Source organism: Pomacea canaliculata, linkage group LG6 (genome assembly GCF_003073045.1).
Source record: "Pomacea canaliculata isolate SZHN2017 linkage group LG6, ASM307304v1, whole genome shotgun sequence".
NCBI classification, from domain to species: domain Eukaryota; kingdom Metazoa; phylum Mollusca; class Gastropoda; order Architaenioglossa; family Ampullariidae; genus Pomacea; species Pomacea canaliculata.
In genome coordinates, this window is record NC_037595.1 from 12,192,103 (window position 1) to 12,210,610 (window position 18,508).

At 36.2% G+C, this 18,508-nt stretch overlaps 1 protein-coding gene across 4 annotated transcripts; it reads left to right on the forward strand.

The window, feature by feature from the left end:
* The first annotated feature begins 3,124 nt into the window (after positions 1-3,124).
* Positions 3,125-17,817, forward strand: LOC112565793 (protein henna-like). Of its 4 annotated transcripts, none has more exons than XM_025241566.1 (14): positions 3,125-3,267; positions 6,515-6,643; positions 7,876-8,059; positions 8,304-8,321; positions 9,674-9,762; positions 10,203-10,270; positions 10,461-10,511; positions 10,695-10,840; positions 11,264-11,399; positions 11,951-12,077; positions 12,574-12,669; positions 13,018-13,151; positions 14,268-14,383; positions 14,703-17,817. In XM_025241566.1, exons 1-14 carry the CDS (start codon positions 3,214-3,216, stop codon positions 14,750-14,752), a joined length of 1,398 nt encoding a protein of 465 aa, XP_025097351.1. In that variant the 5' UTR covers positions 3,125-3,213; the 3' UTR covers positions 14,753-17,817. The 4 variants fall into 4 exon arrangements, with proteins under 4 accessions (XP_025097351.1, XP_025097348.1, XP_025097350.1 ...); XM_025241563.1 differs by lacking the exon at positions 3,125-3,267 and adding an exon at positions 4,847-6,018 and having other exon boundaries at positions 8,307-8,321; XM_025241562.1 differs by lacking the exon at positions 3,125-3,267 and adding an exon at positions 4,851-6,018.
* The last annotated feature ends 691 nt before the right edge of the window (positions 17,818-18,508 follow it).

The following is an 18,508-nucleotide window of genomic DNA, read 5'->3' on the forward strand; positions in this document are numbered from 1 at the left end:
ACATGAAGTGACTTGGAGAAGTTGCACATATATCCCGAAACTCGCGTGCCGCTACAATCAATTCTTCGGGGTCTTCGTAGTTATGCAAAATTTAGTCGAGATCGGATGAATCGTTTGTATTTCCACAAATATCAAGGCAAAGCACACCCATCCCCATTCCACACACACAAGTACTTTTATCTCCACATCTAGGTTTTTTAACTGTACAACAGAACCTTTCTCTTTTAGACATGAGCTAAAAGTATTACAGTGTAGATGCTTAGAGATAAAATATTGCCGTTTAGGAATTAACAAATTGGCATCATGATAAAAGTCAGAAGGATGTCAGAATAGTGAAGTTTTGTTTGTTTATCTTTTGTATGTAGGACGTCAACAAAGGAAAGGAGAACAGGAGAAAAAAAAAAGAGAGAGACAACGAAATATAGTAGAAGAGAAGGTGTATATGAAGAGAAGATTGATGAGAAAATAATAAGTCATAGAAAAGGCAAAACAACAACAACAACAACAACAACAACAACAACAACAAACAAATACATAGTTCTCTCTCGCTCGCTTTCCCGTCGATTTCTGTTTTCTGCGCAGTGACCGTGATTTGACAGCATTGCACTTTATACTAAACAAGGGCAAAGGTTATCTAATGTATAACGCAATGTCATTCATGTTTGTTTTATTTAACTGAGTCACGACCTTGAGGTTTGAGCAGATAGTCTTGAACAGGTTCCTTTTGATGTTTGTTGCTGTTTGTAAAAAAAAACCCACAAAAACTCAACTAAAATTTTATAAACAACAACAGAAATACGCATTTAAAAAGGCGCTTAAACGTAGATAGAAGAGGGTAGAGGGTAAATGATTTCAATAATAGGAGCAGCTTCTCCCATGGAGCTCTGTTTTACAAACGTGCTCAATTTGTTTTAGCTTTGAACAGTCTGGAATAATATTCTGGAATAATATTCACTGTTGCATACCAAGTGTGTTTTCAATTGCCCCGAAGTCGTTAGTACCGAGCACTGATTTTTAGAAAAGCAATACGTGATCAGTTGTCAGTGGACAGGATGTTTACTTTCTTAGGCCTAGAATGATCAGGTATTATTAGTACGAGTATCAGATGTCATGTTTCAGTGAATGCACTAGCTCTTTCTTATCTCTCAGCTGCTTGACGGACGCTGTAAAACAAAGAGTTTTTTTTAATCTTTGCGAAAGGTTAACTAATTCTGGAAAAAGTCTGATTCACCATCAAGAACATGACTGTCGCACGAACGTTCAGAGAGGCTAGTTTTCTCTTTCTCACCATAATAGAAAGTTCGCATGGGTGAGTACGTCGCGCGCGCACATGTCTGGAACTGCGAAATGAAACATGCGTCAAACGACTTGACCGATATGCACTCAGTTCGAACCATCCGGCACATGGGTGGTTATATTGTATATTGTCGGAGATCAGACTCTTCTTCTGATAACCAATTATAGTTGTTTTTAATTCCACATTTCTGTCGATTGGGTTTTCTTGCTGCTTGTATTTCTTCCTATCAGCTACATTGACAACAATTCTTTAGAATCCTCTTATGATAAGGACTTTACTTGTAATGACTTCCATCACTACATTTTGAGATCACAAACTCAAAACACTCAGACCACGAACTTGTATTACTGGACTACTGGCAGACGATTTTTTTTCCAGTTAACTACCAAAACGAGGCATGAGACTAAAAAGCTTCCGGTTTAGTCACATTCTTTGTTTAGGTTCGTCGAGACTAACAGAGGAGAACTTCGCAAGAGGCTAAGCGTTGGTCTTGGCAGACAGACAGCCATCCACCTATACACGTACATGCTCAGACGGAGAGTGGTCGCATGCTTGTCGTGAAGTCTGTTCAATCTGTTGGTACTGCACGTACTTTATTACAAGATACGAATATAGTCTTGAATGATTAAATGATGGTGTCTTATCAAGCACCTTTATATTTACTACAAATTATTCTATAACTCGTATAATTACTTCATTTACGTAGTTAATTTTCTTCCCTGTAAAGGGCGATAGCTCATTTGAAAAAAAAAGCATTTTCTTGCTTATTTTACCTCTCGTAAATAAAGAATTGTCATTGTCACTGTTTCTGTGTCACCTAGACAACCATAGACGAGTCTTTTGAATGCTCCCTTTTATTTTCACATCCGCTGTGCAATGAACCATAGCAAAATGCTAGAGCATTTGCTGCCGACGAACACCTGGACTACTATTTTTGAACTCAGAAACTATCGACTGCTCTCGACACGAACTACTGTATTCAAAAACTATTACTCTATTTGTGATGGTTATCTTGAATGGCGTTTAAAGCAATATATATATATACTTTCTGCGAGAAGGTGCCATTTCTCTCTATATATACATATATGTGTGCGTGTGTGTGCGAGAAGGTATGTATGTGCATTTTTACGAACTGAGCAAAAGGAAGATGATCTAAATTTACGTTTGCTGTTGGCAGATGATGCAATCAGAAGTCTGACCGCCATTGAGACCTGTAATTGCTTGTTATAAAATGCTGTGGATCTCATGAGATACGAGATTACGTCAGCTCAGATGCAAAAAGGAAAATGACTAAGGGGTGGATGACATTACGAGTCACGAATAATAAACAAGACTTAAATTAAGATTCCTCCTCCATCAAAAAGAAATGATAAAAAGACCATCGATCGCTTCCAAAGTCTGATATTTTATTACACCAAAAATATCGAAATAGCTCCTGATTAATACCACCTTCCTCAGCTGAAAATGAAAGTGGATAAAACAAATTACTGTTATATGTGCCAAAAAAACTTTTTAAAAAAACAACTATATGCCCTGTCAAAGTACCAGTCAAATCTCGATCCTCTGAATCTTTTTTAATTTACTGAGAGCATTATTATTGCAACCTATGTTTCCTACAATGAACAGTTCTGTATAGATCGTCTTCAAAGTATGTGTATACACAACGATCACAGCTGTTTTGTATACACAGTAGTGTCCTCTCCATATGGTGTCATTTCCCCCTTACCTCCTCGGAAAGGGATCGTTGCTGGCGGGTGTGTCACCGATTGACCAGTCACAGTCTAGTATATTTTCTCCGACCAGTCGCATTTGTAGGTCACTTGTCCTCGTGATAGCTGAAGGCCATAAGCGAGGGCAAGGCAGCGCGTGTTGTCACAGAGGTCGCTACGAAGTCGAGCAGACAGACACCTGCGAAGATGGACGGGTGGGCTTCAAGCAAAAAGGTGAAACTTGACGGCGTCAACGAAAAGGTATGCTTTCTTAAATGGCACAAAAAACGAATTCCGAGCAAAAACATGAAAAACATACTGACAAAATATTTTCCAGTCTACGGTGAATGAAACAAGGGTTCTGGATTATATGTACTTGAATTGTTTGTTTGGCATGTGGTTGGATTATTCTATATCTTGGTACGATTTTAAAAAAAAAATTCAGATGTACCTGTCTCTTTTTCGTTTACTTTTTTCAATTTTAAAAGTGTCATCAAGTATAGCCAGCAACAATCTACATGAATGCTAACAAATGTTTACAATTAGAGGCAGCTCGTGGAGCAGTATGTATAGGTGTGCAGACGTGTGTGTGAGAGAGAGATCGAGAGAGAGAGATGTTTTGTTATCGAGTCCAGCTGTAGACTAAACAGCTTCTGACAAAGTTGGTGAATTAGGAACATCAAGATAAGTCGCAGCATATGGCTAACATATACCTTGTCTTGGTTTCGTCCCTGCACTATATAGAGACTCTAGCACCGTGTCAGAACAACGGCACCGGCGAGACTTACAACAATAAGTCAGCTCGACGATGTGTTCGGCAACGATCGCTCAACAAGATAAAAGAAAAGAACATCAGATGAACCTGTGCCTTCTCGCTCGGTCCTGGCCTTAAGCAAAAGCAGTCGACCGGAACGGATCTTTCTTTTTTGCTGACCGCTGTGCTGAGTTTTCGCTGCGTTTTGTGAGTCATGAAGAAATAATCAAGGCATCAATCTTCACTGCTTTCCTTTTATACATCTCAGTCGAAAAGGTCAAGGGGGGCGTCAACGGGTTTGTCCTTGACCCTCCAGCAGCAGTCACAGAGCAGCGTGGAGGCGAATTGGGAAAGGGTCCCTGCCTTCCACAGGCTCAGGCCGGTCAGATAAATGTATTCTTAAAAATAATGTCTTGTACCCTCCTATAATCACTATCCGAAAGCCTAGTTTTAGGTGCACTCATTCTTATGTGTCCCCTCAGGAGATAACCCCCACACAGAACTACTTAAATTACTCAACAGTCCTTTGCTGATGACGTTGTGCAGTCTGCTAAGAGAATTGCTAATGATAAGTCACCTGCGTTCATTTCACTGGGAGAACACAAAACTGTAAGCAGTACGGGGTTGTATAATCAGTGGCGCCTGGGGGCACAGACGGTAAATATACACTGTAGCTTCTTGACCGGGGTAAGTGAAACATGTCCCCGCCCTCCCCGCCACCCACGCTGCGCTCACCTTCGGTTAAAACTTGTTAATTTTGTAAAACTCAAGCCAAAGCAGACTTAAAAGGATTAAATCAATAACTACTACTTATCTAAAAATATTTGCTGAGATGAACGTTGGTGACTGTTGGGAAAATATGAAACTTGAAATCATTAAAGAATATAAATTTTTAATCAACATCTTTTTAAAACAGTATAGCAGAGTAGCAAAAGAGCTGAAGATTATTGTGCGCTTCTCGGGGCGTCGATCTCCACCCCATGGTTTAATTATTTAACGAATTGTTTGGAACTCGAGATTTCTTGGTCCTCAGGAGCGAATGTATGAGCGATGGAAAGGATGTACGTTATCTTAATTCCTTCATTACCTATAATACCGCAGTGTGCCAGAATCCTTTGCAAAATGATCAGCATTATAATTATTATAAAATTTGTTTTGAAATTGCTGTATAATGATACGATGACATCACAACTACCAACAATTATAACAATGACGGTAACAACAATAAAGCATTTAACCATATGTATTAAAGTTACATAGATAGTTACATACCCACCTAAAGTCACATGCAGCCGTAACATGTGTTCAGGGCCATGCAGTAAAGGGACTACACAGCCTAGCTGGTACATTATATGTTTATTTTATGAAGCTGGTTTAGACTAATTTTTCCACACTCTCTTGTTTATTTTCTGTATTATTTTTATTTATTGCTATAGTTGCCAATGATGCATATATAAATAACGTGCCAGATGAACCTGATGATCAAAAACTGACGATGCATAAGATAAATGCTGCATGAGAACCGCGCGCGATCGAGAATAATGAAAGTGGACATCCTCAGGTTTAAAGCGTACTAAAGAGACCTTTACAATTAAACTACATTTGCTCACGAACATAAATGTTTATTGTTGTTAGTCAGCGCATTCCACAGATCAAGGTCGTTTTCACCCTATAGGTCTGACCCATGGTAAAGTTTGTAAACACCTTTATAGGATATTTCAGCGCATTGCATCAGCCGGCCGTCAGACAACAAAGCCGGCAAATCACGCATCCGTCTTGTCACCGCTGATGCGGAATGTTAAAAAGGGCTCATCCCCTCCAGGGTCCAAATCCTTTTTAGGTTCCTCCCACTGTCCCCTTCTCCCACCTTTCTGGAGTACATCATCCATCCAACCAGCCCCCAACCTCCATCCCCGAACACTTTTATTGCTGTGTTCTCGGGGTCAAGCTGCCAATCAGAAACCTGAGCGCGCTTCGGGCAAATGCTAACCTGGGAACTCCTCCTCTCTCCTTCATCCCCTCCTTCCAGCCGTTGACCAGTTGAGCCTATACTGTGTGTTTGACTCAATTATTGTCGTTACCTTCTTCCGGGTGCTGATGCAAGAGGCTGAAAGTTGGTGGTGCGAGACTTATACGAGCATTTCTATATAAACCCGTCTTCTCGTCAAACCATGCAAAGCACAGAAAACATGGGCGTGCGCGGTCGACAATGTGTTATGTGTGGGTGCATTGTTGGTATAACAGAGATAGCAACCAAGGTAGGCCGACAGTGTATTTTTGTTTACCTTTTAGTATCCACCTATTTGTTGTGTGCGGGGTTGGAATATTGTTGATGCACTAAAAGAAAACTTCGTCGTTTGTTGCAGCTTCATTATTTTTCACCTGTATGTAACCATGAACAATCATTCATCAATCAGCCATTAACTTAATTAATATATATATAGTAGTTTATCATGTCCAAGGCTGGCTGTTTTTGTTTTTGTTTCCCCAGTCGCTTGCTAAAGGACGCTCACCATACGCATTTATTTTGTTAATCTTAAAAAAATTATGCACAAAATTGTCTAATTCTTGATAATACTTTTTAAATTTATAAATGATCTCGAGATATCTACACATGCGACTTAACTGATGAATTCGCGCATCAGGGCCGTATCGTCCTTGCAAGCACCACTAACTTGTATTACACGTCCGTGCACGCACTATATGGCATTAATTGCGTGTACCACAATTTATCTTCGTGTCTCATTTCCTCAGTGTCCACAGTCAAACACCTACCAGCACATCTACGTGCAAGATTATGTGGATCACGAAGGAAGCACCAGCATAATATTCAGTCTTCCAGAAAAAGTTGGTGCTTTGGCAGAAGCTCTGAAAGTGTTTGAGGTAAGATCCCAGATGTGTGTTTCACTTTGAATTTTCTTTAGACGATTCTGAAACGTATTTTTTTTTTATTTGAAATGACTGATCTCGGGTTGATTGCCAATGGTAGCAAACGGTTCAGACGAATGAGCGGCGTCCATATAGTGACTAATATATTCATTTAGCCCAGTGGTTCTTAACCTTGTTTGAGGTACCGAACCCACAAGTTTCATATGCACATTCACCGAACCCTTCTTTAGTGTCATCACTAATTGTGGGTGTGTCTTGACCTCCGTGGCGGAGGCTCCGCCGAACCCCTGAGACCGACTCACCAAACCCCTATAGGGTTCGATAGAACCCCGGTTTAGAACCACTGAATTTTAGCCGAACAGTTTTCGTGTGTTTTCAGTCAGCGTGAATAACAGGGAAAGTCTTCAGCTTTCAAAAGCGTTCTCTGATTTAAAGGAAAATTTTTTAATGTAGACAGTACAAACACAATATGCTAATCAATGCTATATTACTAACAACGATATAACTGTTTCGTAGCACATAAAATGACAACGAAATATCCAGTGTGGAAGCATACCTGTTCAATTACTGTACCATTTATAGACAATGAAAGCTTATTTGAAGAGACGCAAAAGACAAAATATAGATCCAAGAGCTGCACACGCATGCTTAATCGCGGATGAAGGGTCGAAATGGATCTTCCTGATGGCACTTAAATTCGTATATGGCATTGAGGTCAACAATATAGATCGACGGACTAAAAATAAAATGACGTCGCAAATTAATCTGCAATCACCTTGGGCCATGTGTAATTATGAGCCAAAGGTATATCCAGGGCTTGCTTTACCTCCGATTGGTCCTGCCGCCCTAGCAAGACATAGCTGTAGAGTGTAGGATGCAAGTCGACCTGAACGTTTGGTCCAAATCAAACCTTGGGGCAAACCTTGTACTGCCCCTGAAGGGACAGGCATGAAATCCAAGTGATTAAAAGGACGAGAAATGAAAAATCATGCAAGATAAAGAGTAGGGGTGAGGGAAGAAAAAGATAGGTTATCAAGGCTATATAATTTCCAGTTGCCATAACTGTGTATTTTTTCTAGTATAAATATAGAATACCTGGTGAAAGTTATGTTTATGTTCTCATGTCCTGAAAGCAAAAAAAAAAAAAAAAAAAAAAAAATCTGTTAATATATCATGATACATCCTTGCAAGGTATTAATGCAGCTATTAAATCTTATCAATGACAGACAAACAATGTGAACTTGCATCACATCGAGTCTCGACCCTCGCTTGAAGACAAAGACTGCTACGAATTCTTTGTTTCCTGTGACAATGTGCGTGGAGGCCTGTATGAAGCCATTGACATCCTTAAGGGAAGAACCAAGAACTTGCAGGTTCTTTCCCGAAATCCAGAAAATAAAAAAGATGAAGGTAAATTTTTAAAAAAGCCTACCTAACATATATTTATGTATGACATAGCTATATAACAGCAACTAATTAAGCAATTTTAATCAATTGTTCTGTAAATCCAGTAAAAGTGCTGTAGTTCAGTCTGTTTCTATTGCTAAAATGAAAGAATGGTATCAAGGTATATGTAATATAGGAGAACTGCATGCAAATTATTACTAACGTAACTTAATCTTTTGATTGTATGGGTGTCTTGCCTTCTTTACAGCAGATAGTGGTGTGGAAGGTAAGTAAACTAAAATCCTAGATGCTTGGAAAGTTTCTTGCTTTTCATTGTTGGTCAAGGTTTTTAAGACTGTTAACAGTATAATTGATGATACTTAACATATAATTAATAAATTCATTTCACTTTAAGCATTTGCCATTAAACTTTCTTGTCTGATATTACAAAGCAAAAGCATGATAAAAAAATTTCTGTGAATAACTCAGTGATAAAAGTAGCATGGCAGAAGACGTGTTCATAGAACATTCTTGTAGAAAGCAAAAGATCACAGATTAATAAGCAAAATGTTCCTATTTGAGACACTTTTGCTTGTCCATTAGCCTCCGCAGTGTTGTTACAGAGTTTTCTGCCTTACTCATGTCCTGTTGCTTTGGTTGTCTTTAGGTGTTTGCAGTTGTGTATAAAATATAGATTTATTAAAAAGAGTAATGTCTAGCTTCAGCTTGTGTGTGGGTATATATTGTCTTGAAGTGCTAATTCAATTTGCCTTTACACTGATCTGTAATAGTCACTAAATTATTTCAAATGTAAGTGTAAACAAATATCCAATATGCCAAAAAGTATTTAACAGATATATAATGTTAAATACCTTAATTGTTTTAATGTTTGTGAACATTTTGAAAATTGAATTGTGGAATTTTAAATTAGGAACATGTACTTTGTGAAATCAATGAATAAATCTGTGACAGACCACAGTACTTTCTCACATATGTGTGTACAAAGATACTTATCACACACTAACTTTTATCATATGTACATAATTTTAATTGTCTAATATTAATAACTGATTGTGAGAGTAAATTGATGAAAGTCAAGGTTAAGACCTGTTTAACCCTTATGTTTATCTTTCTTTAAAATTATGTTGACAAGTGAACAGGGATTGATAGCATTTCAGCATTGAAGAATATGTAAGAAAAAATAATTTGGAGTCTAAATTTTTTTGGATGGGGAGCTAGGAGACGGTGATTTAACAATTAAGTCTGGAATTTGTGTACTCTGACAAATGTTTCTATGGAAAGGGGGACTGCTAGCAGGAAAAATAAATGTCAGAAATATCTTCAGAAATATGCACCTGAGGAACATACAACAACTTTAGGACACAGGCAGCAGTCATCACAAATGAGTGGAACTTCATTTAAAATCTGAATAATGCAAAAACAGTTTCTAAGACTGTAGAAAATGGAAAACACTTCCTAATTGGAACTTCCACCCTTTCTATGGAATTATTCCCCTCAATTTCTCACTATTTACATCACATAACAGTAAATCATATCCACATAAATTCTGTGCTTCAGAAAAAAAGGTACATGACTACAATGTGTTTTAAGTAGGGATTGCTAAATATTCTTTTACAGTGCCATGGTTTCCCAGAAAAATAAGGGATTTGGATCGCTTTGCAAACCAGATCTTGAGCTACGGATCAGAGCTGGATGCTGATCACCCAGTAAGAAATAAAGTGCTTATTTGATCATACCATCCCCTCAGTTATTAATAAGAGGATGTAGCCAATTTCTTAATCTTTTAATGCTGATTCTTCAGTCCAGTAGCATAGTGTTTAAGGAGAGGTCTGAATGTTACACTTCATCTACAGCTGCAGTATGTAATAGGGTTGCTCACAAAAGAATTTACAGTAAAATTTATACTAGTCTGTAAGCACAGGCTCTTAAAGCAGAAAAACATATCTCGACTATCAGATTCTTCAGCAGTTAATTATGATTGTTATTATTGGGAAACTGTCTCATCAGTCCAACATTCAGGTTTTTTGAAAGGACATGCTTTCTCTTTTTAGATTTAGAGGTTGAAGATGTCACAATTATTTGTCCATGTTACTGTTATGAGCCTTTTGAAGTTTTCTTAAAAAACAATCTTCAAATTAATTGTCAGGGTTTCAAAGATCCTGTCTACCGTACCAGAAGAAAAGAATTTGCAGACATTGCATTCAACTACAAACAGTAAGAACTTTTTCTCTTTATAGATCACACTGCATAATGCTTGCATAGATATTTGTTGTTATTTTTGTAAAGTCTAAGGTGATATTATATAATTTATTATAAAGATATCATTGTTATTAAATGATTCCAATTTTGATATTATTCTTATAAATATTTAATATCTTACATTTATGAATGTTTCATTTTTCAGTGGTGAGCCCATTCCTCGTGTCCAGTACACAGATGAAGAAGTGAAAACCTGGTGAGATACTGCATTGTGCTTAACATTGATCTTTAGTTAAGATTTCAAAAGTTAGTAAATCAGCTGTTATTAAGCATTTAGGCACCAAAAGGTCCTGTATAATGATGCCTTTTAGTTTCTTGGATTTATTTTTAGTTTATTTTACTTTTATTATGTACATTTAAAAAACTTATTGTTGCTCAGGGGCACAATTTTCCAAGAACTAACAAAGCTGTACCCAACTCACGCCTGCAGAGAATTCAACCATGTGTTTCCTCTTCTTATTGATAACTGTGGCTTCCGAGAAAACAACATCCCGCAACTTCAGGATATCTCAGACTTTCTGAAAGGTAATCCTAGCTTTCATTCTTTCAAGTAATTTTTAAGGTGTTTCCCCAATCTGGTTTTTTTCAAATGAATTTAAAAATTTTTTTTTCTCTACCTGCAAGAGACAAAGGATTTATCATTGTCATCCCTTGAAAAGACACTCCAGCTGAAGTAAATTGAAACCAGGAAAATACTATAGCTTAAACCACATCATCAAAGCAGAATGTGACCAACTGCATGACTGCAGCAGGATGTAAAATACCTATCATACAGAGAATGCAATTAAAGTAAAAAACTTGTTTGCACAAAATGTTTTATTATCAATCATTTCAAGAAATATGGGTGCCTATTTATCTGTTTTGATTAAGTCTGTGCAGAGAGCGACCATAATGAGAACATGCAAATTTATGTGCATATGATTAACATAACTATGTTTATGTCTGCAGACTGCACAGGATTTCAGCTGCGGCCTGTAGCAGGTTTGCTGTCATCCCGTGACTTTCTTGCAGGACTGGCATTCCGAGTATTCCACTCTACTCAGTATATCCGACATGGCTCCAAGCCAATGTATACACCAGAACCGTGAGTAACAAGCAGTCACCTTTACTTAGCCAAGATATAGAGAGTCACGATCAAAGATAATATCACAAACTAATATAAAAATCTCTGACGTCAGGCCAGTAATGGGGCTTGCAACACATAAACTGAATAAGCTGGTCTGTAAATTATTTTCATTTTAAAATAAAGCATGATTTATTTTTGCCTGCAACTTCTAAAACTGTTAAAGCTGCAAGAACACGCATCTTACCACTCTTAATGTCAAACCAATTTTGCTGAAAATTCCATTTTCAATTATCGTGATTTTAGGCTGTGAAAGTGAGCCTATATTAATCACATGGCTATGAAGTTTACCCCAGCAAACTCTATTTTTTTTTTTAAGATTACATGTATAACCTTAAAAGCATTATCTTCTCATTTCTATTTGGGTAAAAAATTAAGAGCTTGTTTCACCTTTGTAAAGAAGTACATTAACTGCAGAAGAGCAAGATATTAGAACTCAGTAGGTTAAACTAGGTTACGGTACTGATAGTTTTCATCTTCACCAGTTTGTTAGCGAATTGACTTTGTTTCAGTGATGTGTGCCATGAAGTACTGGGGCATGTGCCCTTGTTTGCAGACCCATCATTTGCCCAGTTTTCTCAAGAGATAGGGCTGGCTAGTCTTGGTGCTCCTGATGAGTACATTCAAAAGCTTGCTACAGTGAGTGAAATTACACTCTTATCTCAACTGTGGTGCATCATTACATCTTCATGTTCAGAACATCGCTTCATCAAACTCAAACATCTTGCTTTTCCTTATTTAAAGAAGCTTTTTCAAATCTAGAGCTGTTTTATCATATAAAAAGACACTTGATTCAGAACTTGAAATTGAGAGTATGCTTTTGAACATTGTTGCCAAAAACATTATTCTAGGCCAGACAAAAAGGCACTTCGGCTAAGAAAGAAGTGACCACTTTTTTTTAGATGCATTCTCTTCCCGATCAAGTGCGTCCTGGATGAAAAAAATGTAATGAAAGTGGTGCTTGTAAAAAAATACTTGACCATATCTGTTTTCAGCAGCCATCGATAGTTATATTTTCTTGAAGGACCGAAGGACAGTAATGATATTCTTATCTTCTACATTGCTGCTTCTGAACTGTCTGTGTTATGTGTGCACCTGTCATTTACCCTTCTGTTGGTTATGTTTTTTTAAACAGCTGTACTGGTTTACTGTTGAATTTGGGTTATGCCGTCAAGAGGGTCATCTGAAAGCTTATGGGGCAGGACTTTTATCTTCTTTTGGAGAGCTGCAGGTTTGCAACCTTTTCTCACACAAAGTTTTGCAATGACCTAAAAAAATACAAGAGCTCATATCTGTGTTGAACCAGAGCTTAAGCGACTGATGACCAAGATTTTAACTTTTGCAGGTAGATTACAATGAATGCATTAATCTGCAAGGAAGGTGCACTTCCACAAGAGTTAAATTTAACATGAAAATGCTTTCATTAGCAGAAAAATTTAAATGCATGCTTGTGCAAGACAAAAAAGGTAAAGAATTTTGCAATGAATTATACCTTTGGCAGAATACTACTATCTGATACTTATGTAAGTCTTCTGACATTTTCATATTCAACAGTCAGATGTGCATTTTCTTTCTTAAGTATGCCCTGACTGATAAGCCAGAGGTGCGACCCTTTGACCCCCAAAAAACGTCAACACAGGAATATCCCATCACATCTTTCCAGCCTGTCTATTTTGTTGCTGACAGTTTTGATGATGCCAAGGAAAAACTCAAGTAAGAATAGTGGAGATGTGATAAATGTTTTGTACTGCATTCTTCAAAAGAAATACCAATAATATAAAGTAACATGGCTTCTCAGTGTCCATGAAAAAACTTGAGTGTCTTTACTGAAAAATTAAACTTTCCTAAAGCAAGATGTCACAGGATGGGGTGAATAAAATGTGTCTCAAGAAATCAGTGGAGAAAAATCTGTAGACCTCCACTATCCTTTTAAAACAGTGGTTCTCAAAGTGTGGTCCGCACACGTAAGTCATGCGATTCATGACTGAAAGTCTTCATATTTTAGCAAAGTGATGTTTACATTGCCAGAGACACTAATTAGTCCAGTATTGATTTCACACAAGTTTTAATGTTATCAATGCCCAACCGCTCGTTCACATAAAACGCTCCTTAACAAATAAGTCTTAAGCACCTACTGCCATTTCCAACAACTTACTGTTGCGAGACTGGATGTTCAACACTTGTGGGACTGAAAACAAATAAGAGAAGCCGGTTGAACATGGAATCTGACAGGAGAATGAAACTCACCAACATTGATCCCAATATTATCCCATCATCAACAACAACTACATTTATTGCATTAAAATTTTAATAAAGAACTTTGTGAAATACATAATTTTATGCAAACTTATTACTATGCCAGTCACAAAAGAATTGTAATGAAACAAATGTGGCAATTACAATTTTAAATTCATAGTGCAGAGTGATTTTAGGCCTTGGTGGTCTGTCGTATTTATTTTAACTTTAATAAAGTGGTCTGCGGTCCGAAATACTTTGAGAACCACAGCTTTAAGATCAAGGGCTGGAGGAGCTGCCATGTTAAAAACTATGCAGGGTTCGTGGAGTGGTGCTAGTTAGTGATTCTGAAAAGCACATACAGACCATACCTTTCATTCATGCTGGCTCTTTAAAAAAAAACTCCAAAGAAACTACAAGTTTACCTAGGGACTATGATAAAAAGAATGCATCACTAACACAGACCTTATGAAGATATGTCTATCCATGGTAAATAAAAGTTTTAAAAAAATTGACAAACATTTCTAAATTGATGTTACTAAGCCATTTTATGGACCAGAGTATTTCAGAAAACATTTTTTTGTTTCATTTAAGGGCATACTCACTGACAATTCCACGTCCATTTAGTGTACGCTACAATGCCTATACACAAAGTGTTGAAGTCATCAACAATAAAGAGCAGATTATCAACCTAACAAGGACTATAAAAGGTAAATTACCTAAGCTTACCTGTCTGTTCTAAAATTTATTCATAAATATCTCAAGAATAAAAGTTATTGAAGTATAATCTCTAGAGTTTTTTTCTGTTGCATAGTACAGCTTGTGGTATTCTTAATAATAATAATAAAAAAAAATTTTAATACGGGGATTGTGGTCACATCAGTATAGAACGATTGAGATACTGTAGAAACAATCTTTTTGCCATTTTTTTCAAGACATATTTATTGCTATAAAACTTAATAACTTGAGAAATTATTATAGTGTCAGTGTTTATTTTAATTTTGAATTTTCTCATACTTTTGTTTGAAGGAGATCTGTCCCTGCTTGAAGATGCTCTACAGAAGGTCAACAGGCTTTAATAAGAAAACAGATCTGGTTATAAACCTCCAGTTTTTCTCTAAATTTTCTTGGATTTGTGGAACATTATGGAAGAGTCAAATGTTCTACTGACATTTTGATAATGATCAGTTACATGCATAAAGTTTCACATGAGCTTAGATTTATTGATGCAACAACCACATAAATGGGAAAAAAAATCTCAGCATCCTTTCAAGAGCAGTTTGCACTGCTGACCCTCATTAAATCAGTTGCTTAGTTTTATAAAACGATTTTTTGTCACTAAAGTGTTCAATCAAATTTTAATGACTTTTTTTTTATGATTTTGGGCTAATGAAGTAGATTACTGCTATCTTGCATTGAATGTAATTTTAATTTACTTATTTACATTTGGTCTCTGTGCATTTTACTTCTTATTTATATAAGTACTTCAACATTTACACTATTTTTGCAAAACAACTTGAATTGATGGGTACCATATAGGAAAGAACCCACTTCTGAAATTGTAAAAGATTATATGCAAGCAAAAGATAGTTTGGTGGGATGTGAACGTGTGTGTTGTGCGCGTGTGCGGTTAATAAAACTATAAACTATTCCATCTAGGTTGTTTTGAATTGGCAATATGTATAAAGTTTGTCTTCACAAGTGTAAGAAAATCTACCTCGTGTTCATCATTCCCGAGTAAACAAACGTTTGTTTACAACATAATAAAGTAATTTTACTGACAACAAAGACAGCATAATCACAGTGAGAATAACTGCACTTAAGACTGCAAGATTTTGAGAGAAAAACTTAAGTTACTTAAAAAAAATTAAAGAAGACTACATTTTTATAAGATAGAGAATACACTTTTTGCAAATATTGATTTTTTTAAAATTTCTAAATAACCCTCCTATAGCAGAAAAATCTTGTTCTGTGGTCAGAAAACACAGCCAAGATCCACCTACATCTTATAAGTTTTGGATAATGATTTAAGGTAAAATGAACATACTAAGATCTTTTGTATTACTTGGGCATTTGTAAAAGAAACTTACAAAAACTTTCATCTTACCAAAATAGCATGGCCCAGTAGTACCAGTCAAAAAAGAGCACCCTAGTCTTTTTGATTAGACCCAACTGACAAATTCAAATGTGTACAAGAAACACATCACTTTGAAACAAAATAACTCACCACACATAAAACAGTGAACCTAATTTCTTTCGAGATCTTGTGAGGACAAAATAATCTTTTATTTTCCAATGACTCATCCTTTCAACCACATATCTATGATTCTGCAAATGTTTATTCATATCAAGTATTTTTATTTGATTTTTTAAAATTTTATTTGACATTTGTTTAAATGTATATTCTTTGTTGTCTCAATTCACAATGCATACTGTAATGTATGCATGATTTCACATTACAAAAATGTTCTTATTACTTGCTCTGGCATTGTACTTTCTCACTCTAATATTATGTTTTCAAAACAATGCTACTTTTGTTGTGAGTTAAAGCATGATCTGTTTCTTTTTTTTAAGATCTTGTTTCAAAGTTAGGTTTAGTAGATTATTAGTGGAATAAGGAGTTTTTGAAACTTTTCATCAATTTATCACTTCACAATGTAACAGTGTGAGCTGTGCAAGTTCCATCAAGCCATATCCTGAAATTTGCAATATACATTATGTAAGCCTCCAAAATTAATTATGCAATAACTGCTGTCCATAAGCACACCTGGCCTGTCAAAGAAAGACTTCCAAGATGGGAGGAATAAATGAGTGTTTTACACTGAACCAGCAACTAAAGTTATATTCTGGTCAGCCCTGTAAACAGACATCCCATGCAGAGAAAGAACAGCATGCCCAAGATGGGATTTGAATCCAGGATGGCCAATCCTCAATGTACTCATGACAGATTATTACATGACCTCTTTCAAGATGGGAAGGAACTGGAGTTTATTTTTATGGTACAAAACTGTAGCCTTTATCATTTACTGTACATATATTTTCTCCTTTCACATTGAATATGGGATCAACAAGATGTTAATGGTTAACATTTGCTAACAATAAAATTGGTTTCTTGGCTTATTGCAAAAACATTTGATTGCTTGACTTTTGCTCTAGTTTGCTAATACTTTTATTGCCTTACCACCAAACCAGAAAGACAAAAGTCTTATGATATAAAAGAACTTATATATTCTCATATAAGAAATTTTTTTAAACTGCATTCGTGCTAAAGCCACTGAATATTCTCAAAACCAAACATTTCATGTGTTGCGTATCATTATGTTGCATCACATACCTGGCTATAATAATCAATGTTAGAAACAAAATGTTACATTTGTGAATTATCATCCACATACCACTAGCTTAACAATTAGATTTTAGAAATATTGACCCTCACCAGTTTTAAGTACCATGGAACCATGATTATCTGGTCTTCCATTAATGGTGCATTTGGTTATTGGAGACTGCCAAACCCCTTTCCTCCCCTTAAAAAAACCCAACAAAACATGCTTTACAGTGATAGGGTTCAAAAGGACATTTAGCAAAAAGAGGAAAGAGTCAGCAGTATATATGTACTATGATATTAACTGACAAAGCCACCAAGAATTAAGAAGAGGTGAAAATGTACATCTGTGAACCTTATGGAAACTTTTTTGGTTGAGCCTATTTTGTCATATTTTCTTACATTCGAGATATATTTTCTTTCTCATGTTGTAATCACAAGGGACTCGTACCCAAAAGTGTAAAGCTAGGGTGTTTTTATGTTTGTGAGAAATTATTGCCCTTTTTTTGTATCTGCTATGATTTAAACCCTCACTAATAATGCATAATCTTCTAAATATCATATTTAAAATGTTAATTTAAAAAAAGGAATGTTCATGTGTTTTAATACTTGGGTTTTATTGAAAAGTGGGTTTCTAAGAACCTAGTACAAAGCTGCATCTCCTGGCAGATTTTTTTTTTTAAGAAAAAGGTAAGTTCACAGGCAGTGTCTACAAAAGCATTTGCCACTTTTAAAAAACTGTCTCGATTATATGGTCATTAGCCGGAATAATCATGGCTCCACTGTACAATAATAAATGGCAGGAAGGTGCAATGGACAAATCTTGTATGACTACAGTTGTCAGCTCTTTGAATGTTGCTTTTGAAAGATCTGAATTGTTAATAGTTGTCGATGACAGTTTTCCGCTCATCACTAATAACATAAAAAGTGCTCACATGCTGCCATACCATTATCGACTGGACAAGAAGCTAGTTAAGCTGACACACACTTTACGAAGATATGGAACTAATTTAATTTTTAACTACACAACTAAAATACCCCTATATCCATGCAGTTCATTAAAGGCAGGTCATTAACAACATACAACTCCATTCCCTAGTCCCTTCTGTTCATAGCTACGTCCCTCCGATGTCACAACGTTACGCTCATCCTCAAGTAATACATTTGACAGATTGTCCTATTAGTTCAAGATAACAATATATAGTTTTTGTCCCTTTGAGTCCTTATCAGTTGGATCCCGGGTGTCCTTTCAGGTTAAACAAAAAATAAAAGGTAACCAAACAAGTTACTTTCCTACACATGTCGCACAATAAATCCTTCTGGAGCTGTGGTCTTCTCGTGTTTATAAAATTTTTTACTAAATTAATATTTTCTTTTCAATTTGTTATCCGTAGTAAATCGTATTTACAAACATCTGCGTCGCGTATGTCGCAAGTAACTATAACCACCAAACTGTCTTAAATTTCCTCCTTTATTTTTTCAGCCACTTGTGAGGAATTGTTTCTTATTTGAA

Coding starts and splice junctions, on each gene's coding strand:
- LOC112565793 (XM_025241562.1), top strand. CDS start 5,932: ATGCAAAGCACAGAAAACATGGGCGTGCGCGGTCGACAATGTGTTATG. Junction 6,019..6,514: donor TAACAGAGATAGCAACCAAG/GTAGGCCGACAG, acceptor TCATTTCCTCAG/TGTCCACAGTCAAACACCTA. Junction 6,644..7,875: donor AAGCTCTGAAAGTGTTTGAG/GTAAGATCCCAG, acceptor TATCAATGACAG/ACAAACAATGTGAACTTGCA.